Raw genomic sequence first — 15881 nt, 5'->3', positions numbered from 1 at the left:
ACCTTAGATACTATCACCCCAGCAACGAGTAAATGGCAAGACAGACTCCACTTCCACCCCGATGAAAAGGCATAGGACGCTATTTTCGGCAATATGGCCAAGTCCTCAATTAATGTAATCCATAAAGAACACTCTTATAAGATACTGTACGATTGGTGCCGCACCCCATCTAAACTGCATCAGTGGGGCCTTTCTAACACTGATTGCTGTTTCAGGGGATGTGGCCTAAGCGCCGACCAACTACATTGCTGGTGGGAATGCCCTTTAGTTTTATCTTACTGGCAAATGTGTTTTGGTCTTATCTCTGAGGTTCTGGGACGGGATATCCAACCTGACCCCTGGGTGGCCTTATTCCACAAACATATTCCTCGATTATCCAAAAATTCCAATGCTTTTGTAGCACGTTTGCAACGCTTCCCAAACTATTTTGGAAAACTCATGGGAAAAAAAATCACCTCCTCGAAATACATTGATACTCAAAATTAGAGAGATATACTCTTTAGAACACATCACATCATTCCTCACTAATAAGGCAGACCGATTTCTTGGAGTCTGGAGCAAGTGGTCGGATTGGATCTCCTCTCACTAAGTAATGCACTTTTCAGAGTCTCTGCTTCTGCTTGTTGGGTCTCCATGGAATTTGACCAAACTGTCTTGTTCAGCTCCCATTTAGCCTCAGACCCACAACCTGATCAACCCTATAGCCCTGTCTCTTTATTTTCATTTTCTAAGTTGGGCTCTGCCCCGGACACGCTGTTCTTTTTTTATATTTTTTGTTTTTATGTTCTATATTGTTTTGAAGTTAGGCCTGGAAGCCATAATGTATCTTACACTGAACGCCTTGTTTAATCCCTATGCAAATATCTGGATGTTGACTCTATCTCTTGTTCCTCAACTCACGTCCATAGTTGATGCAACACTTGGCTATGTGGTATCCTGGCGTTGTCTACTCATTGTAATTGTCTTTATACTTCAATAAAAATCAAAGTTGAAAAAAAAACAAACACAAAACTTTTGGTTCACAGACTCTGTAAAGTGAAATACTAGTCTGCATGCCTTTAAATCTTTTTATTTTGTAAGTTTGTGCTACACCACTATGGGGTTGATTATCTCAACAGCAGTAATATTACCGTGCTGCCATAGTGCATGCCAATATTACCCTAACTTCCGCCTGCAAGTACCATGAGTTACGGGATTAGCGTGACTCGTGGTGCTTGAGTCGCGTGACCATTGCTTTAGTAACGCGCGTTAGTAATGCATGTTACTGCAGCAACGGTCGCACAACTCGAGTAGTGCAGGTCACTCTAATTGCGTAACTTACAGGTCTTGCAAGCGGAAGTTTTTCCGATGCTGAAACAAGGATAATTAACATAAAATTCATATCCTGAATAATTTAGTACGTTCTACGGTTCCTCTTTAACATTAATATACAGAATAAATTCCTAACATCATAGTCATTACCCTAGTTACAACCTCAGCCCATGCAAGGATAAATACAGATTGAATATTTATTTTTTTAAAGCAGCAGAGACAGCCACACTATCCCATAAAAAAAACTCACATATATAAGTAGATTAATACTTGTTCTACTTTCATAACATGTGCATTGTACTGTCTACGTTCTTTCTTCTGCCTGACTTGGTGTATTAATTGCCAGCCCTCTTCCCTACTGAACTCTGTAGAAACTGCAATTTCATATCTAGCTTGCTTTGTAAACACATGTGAGCACAGCATAGATCGTATTTCAGCAGCTTCTGCAGAGGGTGAGGAGTATTTCCCTTCTCAGGCTCGTGTGACACTGAACTGCCCTCAGCCAATCAGTGAGGAGCAGGAATGTGGGAGGGTAGATAACAAGCTTCCTTCTCCCTGGCAATGTACCAGAATAGAGCCAGGCTGACTAAGCTATGATTCATTACAGTAGAAACATTTATGATTATATTGGAATGCTTGCAATGCAGGGTCAGGATGTAGACTACATAATAAACACAGAGTAGTGGGTAAATGGAATTTGATTTTATGGCTGGCAATCCCATTTAAAAATGCAAGGTTTATCTAGTCATTAAGTTTAGAGTCATTCCATCCTTATCAAAATACCGTTGCTTGTGCAGCCCTGTGTCAAAGTAAACATTAGAATATATTTAAAACAACAAGAAGGGAAGTTTTTGGTGAGAACAAAATTAGTGCTTTCTCCAAAAGTGTAAGATAAAATTAAGTTATTGGTATCTTGTGATTACCAATAACCTGCTGTTATTGGTAATCACAAGATACCAATAACCAAATTCTATCTTACACTTTTGGAGAAAGCACTAATTTTGTTCTCACCTAAAACTTCCCTTTTTGTTGTTTTAAATATATTCTAATTTACTTTGACACAGGGCTGCACAAGCAACGGTATTTTAAAGGGAACCTTAACTCTTAAAAAAAAATTGAGTTTCACTTACCTGGGGCATCTACCAGCCCTCTGCAGCCATCCTGTGCCCTCGCAGTCACTCACGGCTCCTTCGGTTCCCCGCCCCAGCTAGTTTCCTTTTGCTGACTCAGAGTCAGTGGCCCGCAACGCGTACCTTTGCACGCATTCCTGCTGGTGCAGGAAGCTATAGCGCAGGGCTTTTCAACCTGTGGTACGCGTACCACCAGTGGTACTTTGGCGTTGGCCAGGTGGTACATTCCAAGTTTGTCTGCTACTTAATTGCCCATCTGCCACTTGTCCTGGTCCTGTCCTGCCTCCACAAACGACGGCTACCCCTCGCTGTGCTGCCCTGTCGTCAGTGTGGACCACTCGTCTTGCTGTCTCTTTACTGGGGCCGGGTTACCACTGATCTAAGGTCTGAACTATTACGCGGGACAGCACAGAGAGGAGCAAGTAAGGGGGAACCGAACTTTGTAGCAAGTCACTGCCCAGCTCTACGTGGTGGGTGAGGCTACCTATATTGAAGTGGTACCTATAGTGGCAATCTACCTACAGACTGCTAATAATAGCAGTCTGTAAGCTAGCAATCTAATTTTCATCTTTTTCCCCCCAGCAATTAATCCTGCTCAGTGTTCTCCCCAGGCTCTTTTAGCCGGGTGCTCCACCCGGCTAGATTTTGTAACCACCCGGCTGTCATCGGCTCACCTCCTCACCTATTCCTATGCTGTAAGCACAGTTGCCCTGCATTTTCAACTCGCCCCACCCGGCTACTTTTTCATGCCACCCGGCTACTATTTCATGCCACCCGGCTGGAAAAAAATTCTGGGGAGAACACTGCTGCTGTTCCCCCTACCATATGCCCCCCCCTTTCTTAAAGTGTACCTGCAAGAAAAAAGTTCCCCGTGGGAGAAACCCTTTGGATCCTAAAGAAGGCTTCCCCATTCCTCCTCAATAGAGGAGCACTGGAACCCCTGGAAGATCTCCTTGTTGGTAGGAGTGCATGTGCATTTGCGGCTCTCCGTTGGAAACAGCCGAGCTTGATCGGGTCAGATCTATTGTGCTGGAACACTGGTGGTACTTGAAATGTTTAGGTGAAAAAAGTGGTACAATGAGTGAAAAGGATGAAAAGCCCTGCTGTAGCGGACTTTAACACGTACATTTTTAATGCATGTGTTAATGTCAGCGATAGCTTCCTGCACCAGTGGGAATGCGTGGAAAGGTACATGTTGCGGCCCGCCGACTCTGAGTCGGCAAAAACGAAACTAGCTGACAGCGGGGGGCCAGAGGAGCCATGAGTGACTGCGAGGGCACAGGATGGCTGTAGAGGGCTGGTAGATGCCCCAGGTAAGTGAAACTCATTTTTTTTAAAGATACGGTTCCCTTTAAGACATGAAATACAGGTCCTTCTCAAAAAATTAGCATATTGTGATAAAGTTCATTATTTTCTGTAATATACTGATAAACATTAGACTTTCATATATTTTAGATTCATTACACACAACTGAAGTAGTTCAAGCCTTTTATTGTTTTAATATTGATGATTTTGGCATACAGCTTATGAAAACCCAAAATTCCTATCTCAAAAAATTAGCATATCATGAAAAGGTTCTCTAAACGAGCTATTAACCTAATCATCTGAATCAACTAATTAACTCTAAACACCTGCAAAAGATTCCTGAGGCTTTTAAAAACTCCCAGCCTGGTTCATTACTCAAAACCGCAATCATGGGTAAGACTGACGACCTGACTGCTGTCGAGAAGGCCATCATTGACACCCTCAAGCAAGAGGGTAAGACACAGAAATACATTTCTGAACGAATAGGCTGTTCCCAGAGTGCTGTATCAAGGCACCTCAGTGGGAAGTCTGTGTGAAGGAAAAAGTGTGGCAGAAAACGCTGCACAACGAGAAGAGGTGACCGGACCCTGAGGAAGATTGTGGAGAAGGACCGATTCCAGACCTTGGGGGAGCAGTGGACTGAGTCTGGAGTAGAAACATCCAGAGCCACCGTGTACAGGCGTGTCCAGGAAATGAGCTACAGGTGCCGCATTCCCCAGGTCAAGCCACTTTTGAACCAGAAACAGCGGCAGAAGCGCCTGACCTGGGCTACAGAGAAAAAGCACTAGACTGTTGCTCAGTGGTCCAAAGTACTTTTTTCGGATGAAAGCAACTTTTGCATGTCATTCGGAAATCATGCCTGAAGTCCAGTGTCAAGTACCCACAATCAGTGATGGTCTGGGGTGCCATGTCAGCTGCTGGTGTTGGTCCACTGTGTTTTATCAAGGGCAGGGTCAATGCAGCTAGCTATCAGGAGATTTTGGAGCACTTCATGCTTCCATCTGCTGAAAAGCTTTATGGAGATGAAGATTTCATTTTTCAGCACAACCTGGCACCTGCTCACAGTGTCAAAACCACTGGTAAATGGTTTACTGACCATGGTATTACTATGCTCAATCGTACTGCCAACTCTCCTGACCTGAACCCCATAGAGAATCTGTGGGATATTGTGAAGAGAAGGTTGAGAGACGCAAGACCCAACACTCTGGATAAGCTTAAAGGGAACCTAAACTGAGAAGGATATGGATTTTTCAATACCAGTTGCTTGAATCACCTGCTGATCCTGTGTCGCTAATACTTTTAGCCACAGCCCCTGAACAAGCATGCAGATCAGGTGCTCTGACTGAAGTCAGACTGGATTGGCTGCATGCTTGTTTCAGGGTGTGATTCAGCCACTATTGCAGCCACAGAGATTAGCTGGACTGCCAGGCAACTGGTATTGTTTAACAGGAAACATCCATATCACTCTCAGTTAAGGTTCCCTTTAAAGTGGACCCAAATTAAAAATACAAGATTTCAGAAATAAAATCTATTTTCAAAATTATAATAATAAATAGCAGCCTTTTTTCAGCTGCATGATGACAAATATAAAATATTTTACATTTATTGGAGGAACCCCTCCCTTCCTTTCAAATTGCCGGGACAAAATCCGGCAAACTGGTGGAGTAGGTGGTGTCCGGTAATGGAGGAATTGCTAATGGCTGCCCCCAGTATAACCCTAGTTATGAAAAGAGAATGGTGAAAAGCATGCACTGAAATGCTCATAGGTTTGAAGGAGTGTTTATTTATCTTTGTATGTGTCAGAGTGGTGCAACTAAATATTTTTAATTAAAAAAAATGTTCGGTTTGGGTCCGCTTTAAGGACGCTATCAAAGCATCCTGGGCCTCCATAACACCTGAGCAGTGCCACAGGCTGATTGCATCCATGCCACCCCGCATTGAAGCAGTCATTTCTGCAACAGGATTCCCGACCAAGTATTGAGTACATAACTGAACATAATTATTTGAAGGTTGACTTTTTTTGTTTTAAAAACACTTTTCTTTTATTGGTCGGATGAAATATGCTAATTTTTTGAGATAGGAGATTTGGGTTTTCATGAGCTGTATGCTAAAATCATCAATATTAAAACAATAAAAGGCTTGAACTACTTCAGTTGTGTGTAATGAATCTAAAATATATGAAAGTCTAATGTTTATCAGTACATTACAGAAAATAATGAACTTTATCACAATATGCTAATTTTTGAGAAGGACCTGTAGACCAGATGCAGTGTTAGCTTTAAAGGGTACATTCTTGCCTGTAGCTGGAAATAAGGGAGCCAGCTGTGCAGTTCTTTAACATTTAAGCAAATCAAGGTTGACTTTTATTGTTGTATATTAACATGATAGCCTCCCCCTTTCATTCTTTCCTGTCCATAGAACATAACAAGCTGCCCCTTATGGAGTTAAGCAGCTTGTCTATATAGCAATCCTTGCTAAAGCAATTCCACAAAACAGTAAGTGACAGTATTTTCAAGTGGCACAAAGCTTTAGAACCGTTCCTAGCATTGGGCTTTAATGTTAAGTTGCTTGATTTTCATTAAATAGGAAATCCTGTTTGAAGGTGTTTTTCATAATCGGGTATTTTTTTCTGTAGTACACAAGAAATAGTTATTGGTTTTACACGTCACAATGCTGCAAATGAAAATGCTTTTTATCCAGTGACAGTAATGAATTACTATTGATAATTATATTGGTGCTAGTATTCTGCATGTTGCTCCAGGCAAAAGGCCTACACCTCAGTGGACCATAAAGTCTGGATGTGCAGCTACCACTGACAGCTTTGAACTTTTTTTATTGGTAATTGCACAGCTGGTAAAGAATGCTTTTCTTTTGGGATGTTTAAAAGGAAAAAAATATATAGTTCACTAAAATCTTTGCATTGACAATTATATGTATGGGTTTGTTTTGTGGATTTGGTCTCTTCCAATGAAACTGCTCTGCATTAATTGCATCTTTATTCTCACTGTAGTGAAGCTGCTTGTTGGAATCACAAATTGGTTTAACATTCAAAAGAAGAGAACTACGGTATTTTATAATCATCGGGCTGTATTCATAAAACTGGAGGCACACTGTGAAAAAAATTATGTCTTGGCACTTGCAAAATTCCTGCAAGCCGGCCCAGATGTCTCTGGTTCATATAGCTAGAATAATCTGAATATGTTTATTGATGCAAGGAATGTGTTTATAGTTTTCTTTTCTCTTTTACAAATTTCTTTCTTTTTTTTTTTGTGACTCAAAGTATTTACTGGGATGTTACTGGATTTTGTAACACCCTTTGTTACTTTTTAGGTTAAAAATTGTTCTGAGTGTAGTTTGTTTACATTTGTCTCATCACAATGCTACTTCTTTGCCACAATGAGATTTAGTAAACTAAGTCTTCTGCATTTGTCCCTTTCTGCCTGTTTTGTGAGAAAAAAACAATGCTGTTCTAGGCAAGTGAAATATAGATTCAAATAAAATAGAAAAATATTGAAAATATTAAACTTTATAATACATTGATAAATACATTGGGCTTGATTCACAAAGCTGTGCTAACTTTTAGCATGCCTGTGAAAAGCCCCTTAGCACGCCTAAAAGAGGTTTTCGCGTGCAAAACGCATCACGCGCAAATGTATGCGCGCAAAACTTTACGCGCGTAAACCTTTATGCGCACAGGAAACCTTTATGTGCACAAAGTTTTGCGCACATGACTTTGAGCGCGATTTCTTAAAGCTTTGTGCGTGCTAACTACTTAGCACCCTAGTTAGCATGCCCAAAGCTTTTAGGCGTGCTAACTAGGTTCGCACCGCTTTGTGAATCGAGCCCATTGTATTAATTTACAGAAATTAGTGTGGGGTTTATGTTACTGCAAAAAGACCAAATTTGACAGAATGTATTTATGGAATTTTATATGCACGTTTCTTTGAGACCATGTAATAAAACAGCTATTAAAAAACAGTAATATATATCACTGTATGTGCTCATAAGTTTACATATCCTGGCAGAATTTATGAATCTCTTAACCATTCTCGTGGCTCTGTAGAATTAACAAGCTGACACATAACTGCATTCCAGCTGCTCTGGAGGTGTGGTTAGCTTACAGGAACAAGGGATATTTTGCATATTCAGCAGTGATGCATCGTGGGAAACATCATATGCTCACTCCAACCCAAATTATTGCAAATACCTTGTGTTTTAAGAAGGCAAACTTTTGTTTTGCTTTACCACTCTTTATAGAGTATGGATGATAACACAGAAACTTTTCTTTCACTCATGGTTAGTGGTTGGCTGAAGCCATTTATTGACAAACATACGGCCCAAGTGACCCAAACTATCCAAATGACGCTGTTTAATAGTTCACATACCTAGTTTTAATACCGTGTATTGCCCCCTTTAACGTCAGTGATAGCATAAAGTATTTTGTGGTAGTTGTAGATAAGGCTCTTTATCTTCTCAGGTAAAGCTGCCCATTCTTCCAGGCAAAAAGTCCCTCCAAGCCTTCAGTTAAAACCTCTAGCTCTAGAATCCAATGTTTAAAATCCAGCCAGGACACTGGAACCCAGAAATCATGTTTGCTCCCTTTGTTTGCATTAGTTTATTCTGGATGTTCTCGTTTTCCATAACAACCTGAACTAATCTGTAAATTGGATTCCCCAGAATTGTTTTTAAACTATGGTAGACACGTTAGACTGTGAAACCCGCAGGAGCATAGTTGATGATGTGAACTGTTCATTGTTCGCTCTAAAGCATACATGTCAAACTCCGGCCCGCTGGCCAAATCTGGCCCTCAGAGCCATTAAATTTGGCCCTCAAGGGGTTTCCCCACTCTGCATTATGTTTGGTCCACTCTAGACCATTAGGGAAGCTATATTGGAGGTGAAGCCCTAGAGCACCAGGGACTCCATATTAGGGAGGTAGGGGGAAAGCACTAAACACTAGGGAACTGTATAGGGGAGGTGAGGGCCTCTAGACACCAGGGAACTGTATAGGGGAGGGTGGGTGGTCTCTAGACACCAGGGAACTGTATAGGGGTTGGATGGGGCTATTAGACACCTGGGAACTTTATTAGGGAGGAAGGTGACCTGACCTGTAAACATTGATGTTGGCCCGCCACTAGGTCCCAGTGTACAGTTTTGGCCCACTTTGTATTTGAGTTTGACACCCCTGCTCTAAAGCATCGTGGATTGTGTTTCAGTGCTAAATAAATGTGTGTTGATAATTATACTAGATTTGTTTATTGACTTCTTGAAGAAACAAATCTGTCCAATCTATCTGTCCATACCGGGTAAAAAGGCACGTCCCCTTTACTTTTTATTTATCTATTCATTTTGTTATTAACTAATGTGCTACAAATTAATCATTTTAAAGAAATGTAAAATAGAAGTCTTTTTTGTCAGATGGAGAGGCAGAAAAACTGCTCTCCATGTATTATTTTATCTGTGTCCCGTTGGGGTGGTTCCCCTGCCCTCTCTTGATGGCAAGCAGCCCTTAAAGGAAACCAGAGACAAACCAATGCTAAAAATATAAAAAAGATGTTATACATACCTGGGGCTTCCTCCAGCCCCATAAGCTTGGATCGCTCCAACACCGCCGTCCTCCGCTACCTCTATCGCGGGTATCGGGTCCCGTCACTTCCGCTGGATGCGGCCAGTCTTCCGCATGCTCAGGGGCTCCTTCCGGCTTTGTACGCATGCGCCTGCGCAGTACGGAGGGAGCGCACTGCTCTTGCGTCGACTGGCCGAAATGATGGGACCCGGTACCGGCGGACAGAGGCAGCGGAGAAAGGCGTCGTGGGAGCGATTCACGCTGATGGGGCTGGAGGAAGCCCCAGGTATGTATAAACATGTTATCTTTTCGTCTCTGGGTCTCTTTAAAAGGAGGCCTAAAATATGAAATCTGCAGTCACATTGCCTTTTTAAAAATAGCAGTTGGATAAAATTTTCATTTCCATGGATCTTTGTCAGTATCAAAATATTGGGGTTTAGAAGGTCGGTGAAAGTAAGTTTAAGGGACATCAATGTGACTCTTTCAGGGAATATCAGGATTTGGTTAGAGTTAGGCCTCGTTCACATCAGGGCCGTTTCTGTGCGCTTTCCACAGCGCACTGCCCTGTGCGATCAGCAAGGTATTCATTTTTCCATGTAACTAAATGTAGCTGGTTCACATCTATGCGCTGCGCTGAGCAGCGTTACAGAAACGTAGTGTTGCATGCATTTCTGTGCGCTGAGCTGGAAAGCGCACAGCAATGCAAGTGAATGGGTCCGCTTTTTTAGCGCATAGAAGCGCGTACAAGCGCATAGAAGCGCATGCGTTTTTTACCCCTAATTGGAGAAAAAAATACATTTACATACAAAAACAAAGTTTTATTGACAACTGCTGCTGCTACAGTAAGCAAAACGTGCATTAAAGAAGCGCAGCGCAACGCATAGAAACGCGGACTAAAGCGCGCACAAGCGCATGCGTTTTTTACCCTGCGCTTTAACACGTTTTTCAGCGCAGCAGATGTGAACGAGGCCTTAGGGTACATACACACATCAGACTAAAATGAAAGATCACAGACCAATCTTACCACCCTTCATGTAGTATGAGAGCCATACTCTACACAGTCTTTTCTATGGAGCTGAACTCAACATCAGAAAAAAATCTTTGCAAGATGCTGCACACACAGATGCTGTACAGACACAAAAGATCAGTATCTGCAAAAGATCTGTTCCTGCCAAAAATCCATTCCTGCAAATTGCAATGATAGTCTATGAGATCTGCAGATCATCATACATACATGATTTAACTGACATTCATCTGCAGATCAAGCAATCTGAAAATCCATCCTGGTGGATCTGATCTGCAGATGAATGTCAGTTAAATCATGTGTGTATGATGATCTGCAGATCTCATAGACTATCATTGCAATTTGCAGGAATGGATTTTTGGCAGGAACAGATCTTTTGCAGATACTGATCTTTTGTGTCTGTACAGCATCTGTGTGTGCAGCATCTTGCCAAGATTTTTTCCTGATGTGGAGTTCAGCTCCATAGAAAAGACTGTGTAGAGTATGGCTCTTATACTACAGGAAGGGTGGTAAGATTGGTCTGTGATCTTTCATTTTCCAAAGACTATGGTCTGATGTCTGTATGTGGCCTTAGCCTTCTGTTAAGCATGGTGTTACAGCACACAAGGCTATTTTTTCTTTTTGAATTAACTGAAAATGTCATATTTTATTTGGGGACTTTCATTGTTAATGTGAACTTGCAAAACATTGAAGAAAAAAAATTGAGCTGGTACAATGTTTTATATAAACAGAATGCTACATAACCAAGGGGAACAGTTAACATGATAAAATATGCTGTATACATTTGTGAATTGTGCTTCTGCCTTTATCTTCCAGATACATATGCATATTCATGGCTTCATGTTTTTTTCTTCTGTTTTGTAGGTAAAGTTCAAGTAAAAAGTTCAGATATCCAAGTTGGAGACCTTATTATAGTTGAAAAGGTAATAAAAATGTTTTAATCTTAAACAATACTTTTGTTAAATATTGTCAAATAATGTTCTTACCTAACTTGTGGAGTCAAATTATTTTTTTCTTTTGAGGACAAATTCATGTACTCCAAGAAAACGATTCCTTTTTAAGTATAAAAAAACATATTTATATATATTGATACTAATAATTCAAATCATGTAACAGAAAAAGTGTAAATTGGCACACTTTTTACTGGCACTTTTCTCAACCTGGTTGTACAAAATATGAGAGTCGCCGTTAAAGTTCAACTAAACATAAAACTGAACATGGTAAATTTTAAATGTAGTCTTGTTTATTAGTGTAAATTGTAAATATTAGTTTTGGAAATGCACTTTTCACACTGAAAAAAATACTTTATGTAGCTGTGCTTTCTGCTGCTCCACTGCAGGGGTCTGTTATTTTCTGTTAGCAGATATGAGGTCTTGTCCCTAATTCCTGTGAACTGCAAGGTCCCATGGTTTCTACTGCCATGCTGGGATAATGGGAAATGTAGTCAGGTACCTAATGTTATTCATAGTTATTGTATTACCGTATAACCTCAGCTATAAGTCGAGAAATGTAGATGCCTTGTGGGGGAATAGGTACTGTATATTCCGGCGTTTAAGATGACTGGAAGTATAAGATGACCCCCAACTTTTCCAGTTAAAATGTACATTTTGGGATATACTCGCCCTATAAGACTACCCCTCTTGACTCTTGGACATTTGTATACTGTACTGTATGCAGGGCCGGTCCGAGGCAGAGGCAAGGGAGGCTCCAGCCTCAGGGTGCAGTGCAGGAGGTGCGCACAACTCGCTCAGCTATCATTCCCCTATTGTGTTTAATGCAGAGAGAAATAAGAAAAGGGGATACATGGCAGTGACTGCAAGCCAGATAACTAGCGATTAAGGTGTTAGGGTGAGATTGGGGACCCTGGGGCACCTCTTAGTGTAATAGCAATCAGTGTGTGACAGCTGGGGTGGGAGGGATGGATGGGGCGCACTTTGGTGTCTCAGCCTTAGGTGCCGGAGGACCTTGTCGCGGCTTTGACTGTATGTAATGGTGCTATACTGTATAAACAGGTACAGATACTGGTGCTGTACTGTACGTGGTACGCAGTATACAACAACCAACCAATCACGGCAAGTGATGTACCTTACCAACGTTTGGCTGGGTGTTGTATACAAAGCCTTCTCAGTGAGGTGCCGCCTCACCTTGTCATCAGGACTGCGTTAAGTCACTTCTTTCCAGGAATCCTGGTGAGTGGATTTTCTTCTAACATACTTGTGCAGCACCACCCTTGCTGCTTTCATACGGTTGCTGGATATGGTGGGGATGCGGCTGTGGACGTTTTTGAGCTCCCCCCACCGTATGCAGCAACCGCAGATTCTCCAGTCCGGCTCGGAAGTTTCAACACCCGCCCTATAAGATGACACCCGGCGTACAAGACGACCCCCGACTTTTGAGAAGATTTTCCTGGGTTAAAAAGTAGTCTTATACGCCAGAATATACTGTATGTTCCTTCCGCTTCTTCATATAGTTTTGGGGGCAGAGAAGAAGGGAGAATCGGTTGCACTGTGGTGAAGTGAGTTAGTATACTGGGCACACTTGGGGGGTGGGGGAGGACACTGCCTGAACTTGGAGGAGAGTTGGTTAGCAGGATATTGCCTGCACTTTGGTGGAATAAGGAGGAGGGATTATTGGCTGCTCTTGGGGGTGAGAAGGAGTTAAAGCAAGTCTGAAGCAATTTTAAAAACAAAAAAACAGATACTCAGCTCTGGATCCTATAGAGCCTTCCTGTTCTCCTCCTGGTGTCCTCGTTCCCCTGCAGGAAAACTCCCGCAGTCCCAGCAGTCTTTGGAAGCACTCGGGCTCCCCAACACTGGTGGCTCTGTACTGCGCACACGCGAGTGCCCGAGAGAGGGCGTTCACACGTACGCAGTACAGAGCATCTTTGGAAGCTCGAGTGCTTCCTTAAACTGCCAAAGCCAGCCACACCGGAAAGAGAGCAGTCTAGACAGAACAGTCATAGAGTGCTAACGGGGAGAATGCGGGGGAATGGGAGTCGAATGGAAATGCTCTGTAGGACCCAGAGCCTTCCCTCTCCTTAAAGAGGATCTTCATACTAAAATAGAAAATCCTGCAGCACTGCTGTAATGAAACGTTATATTTACCTGCGGTGTCTTGTCCCACGAAGCCGTTCCGAAGACTTCACATCACTCCTTTTCTGTCATCTGGCCCCGCCTCTTCTCGGGGAGAAAAGATGCCAAGCTATTTACTGTAAATAGCTTGGCGTTTTTCTCAAAGGAGATAGGGGAGGCGGAGCCAGGTGCAGGAAGTGTAGTGATGTGGGGTCTTCGGGACGGCTTTGTATAACAAGACACCACAGGTAAATATAACTTTTCATTACAGCAGCGCTGCAGGATTTTGTATTTTAGCATGGAGATCCTCTTTAAAGGGGAACTTCAGCCTAAACAAACATACTGTCATTAAGTTACATTAGTTATGTTAATTAAAATAGATAGGTAATATAATCTCTTAACCACCCTGTTTTAAAAGAAAGAACAGGCAAATGTTTGATTTCATGAGGGCAGCCATCTTTTTGGTTGAAAGGAGGTGACAGGGAGCATGAGACATAGTTCCAACTGTCCTGTGTGCTGATCACACCTCCCAGTTGCTAGGCAACGTGAATAAAAACATAGGAAATCCCATCATGCTTTGCACAGCATCAGGGAAAAAAAATCCGGGCAGTTTTCTTTGATGGGTGGAGCTTAGCTAAAAATGCAGCTAAAAATGATGCTTTGGTAAGAAAAACAAAGTTCTGATGCTGTAAAACTGTTAAAGAAACACCAAGCCTTTTCAGTTCTACTGAGTAGATTTTTAGTCCAGAGGTTCTTTTTAAGGTGAGTATATGTTTCTTATTTTAAAAATCGCTTCAGACTCCCTTTAATGGCTGTTATACTTTATGAAGTGCAGCTGTTAATCCCTTCCTGGTCTCCAAGTGCCGCCATTAATTCCTGGTCTCCTTCTGGTCCCTAAGTGCAGCCTTTAACTTTCTGAGTAGACTTAAACTTGTTATTAAAAAATCTCAGCTTTAGAGTGACAAATCTTGGAATCACCTATACATGAGGGTGACTTATATCAAAGGATATGTGGTCTATATTTACTCCTGAATGACCTGTAGAGCAGCTGAATCCAGAGAGGACACAACGTGATTTATACTACAGTTCTAAGCACATTTGGCCCAATGAAAAGGGTCACTTACCGGTAGTAACCTGATTACTATTACAATTTGCCATTTTCAGTTGTTTGCTTGCCTTAACCTCCCTGGCGGTACGCAGTTTAAGTAGCTGCGTCCGCGGGAGGGATTTTTTTTAATTAAAAGGGGTTTTTTATGTTATCTAGCACTAAGCTAGCTAACTATGCTGCCCAAGTCCCCCGGCACCTCTCCGACCCCCCCAATCGCCGCCGGCAAAACTCACCCGCCCGCGATCCCCGCAGCTTCCCAATTAGCATCACTTATCGCTATGGCGACGATCGGACATGATGTCATGCGCAGTTACGATCCTCCCCATAGCGAAGCCGGGTGCTGATTGGGAGGCTGCGCCATTGCGGGAACCCTGGGGGGTACGTATACCGGCTGCTATCGGAGGGACCGGAGCGACTTGGGCAACATAGTTAGCTAGCAAAGTGCTAGCTTAACAAAATGTAACATTTTATTTTAAAAAATCCTCCCGGGGCGATGCAATCCCCTGCGGCGGCTAGCCCGACCCTGTGTCGGGCTTACCGCCAGGGAGGTTAAACATTTGCTGTGGTTTAAAGGAAACGTGTAGTGAGAAATATAGAGGATGTCCTCTTTATTTCCTGTAGGAAACAAAATGCAAACAGACTAACTGTCCTGATGACCTCTTGGCTTTAGTAATAGCAGAATTACATGACTGCAACAAGCATGTAGTGATTGTGGTCGCTAGTCTGAACACCTGATCTGCATACTCGTTTTGGGCCAGTGATTCAGAATGTATTACTGAATAATTTCTCATTACAAGAATTTAGAGATGTTATTAACAACTTTTAAAACTATCTATTTAAAATGATTATGGTTCATAAATTTCATGATCTAAATAGGGTTATTATTGTCCATATCCCTTCATTGATATTATTATTTGTAATGCAAAGCAGAAGATGAGAGCACTGAGTACATAGTCATGCCATGAACTGCCACTTAGAGGAGCTCATCATGTAATCCCCGTCATAGTCATTTTCTGATATCCCTGTTATTGTCCAAGACCAATTTTGTGGCGGTACCAATTAACTTATTAAAGGGAACCTAAACTGAGAAGGATATGGATTTTTCCTATTAAAATAATACCAGTTACCTGACTTTCCTGCTAACCCTGTGTTTTTAATCATTTGAGCCACAGCCCCTCAACAAGCATGCAGATCAGGTGCTCTGACTGAAGTCAGACTGGATTAGCTGCATGCTTGTTTCAGGTGTGAGATCCAGATACTACTGCAGCAAATTGATCAGCAGGAGAGTCAGGCAACTGGTATAGTTTAAAAGGAAACATCCACATCCCTCTCAGTTTAGGTTCCCTTTAAGATGCCTGTGAGATTTG

At 42.1% G+C, this 15881-nt stretch overlaps 1 protein-coding gene across 3 annotated transcripts in view; it reads left to right on the top strand.

Annotated features, from left to right (window-relative positions):
* The window catches only part of ATP9B (ATPase phospholipid transporting 9B (putative)), a 409962-nt gene that overhangs the window by 74558 nt on the left and 319523 nt on the right, over positions 1-15881 (top strand). For all 3 annotated transcript variants that reach the window (XM_068237042.1, XM_068237043.1, XM_068237044.1), the window contains exon 6: positions 11200-11258. In XM_068237042.1, coding sequence (XP_068093143.1) covers positions 11200-11258 — 59 coding nt within the window. The remainder of the gene's footprint in view (positions 1-11199; positions 11259-15881) is intronic.

The sequence above is a fragment of the Hyperolius riggenbachi genome, chromosome 5 (genome assembly GCF_040937935.1).
Source record: "Hyperolius riggenbachi isolate aHypRig1 chromosome 5, aHypRig1.pri, whole genome shotgun sequence".
Lineage (NCBI taxonomy): Eukaryota > Metazoa > Chordata > Amphibia > Anura > Hyperoliidae > Hyperolius > Hyperolius riggenbachi.
Note: the sequence above shows the minus strand (reverse complement) of the source record. Positions and strands in the feature narration are given on the sequence as shown.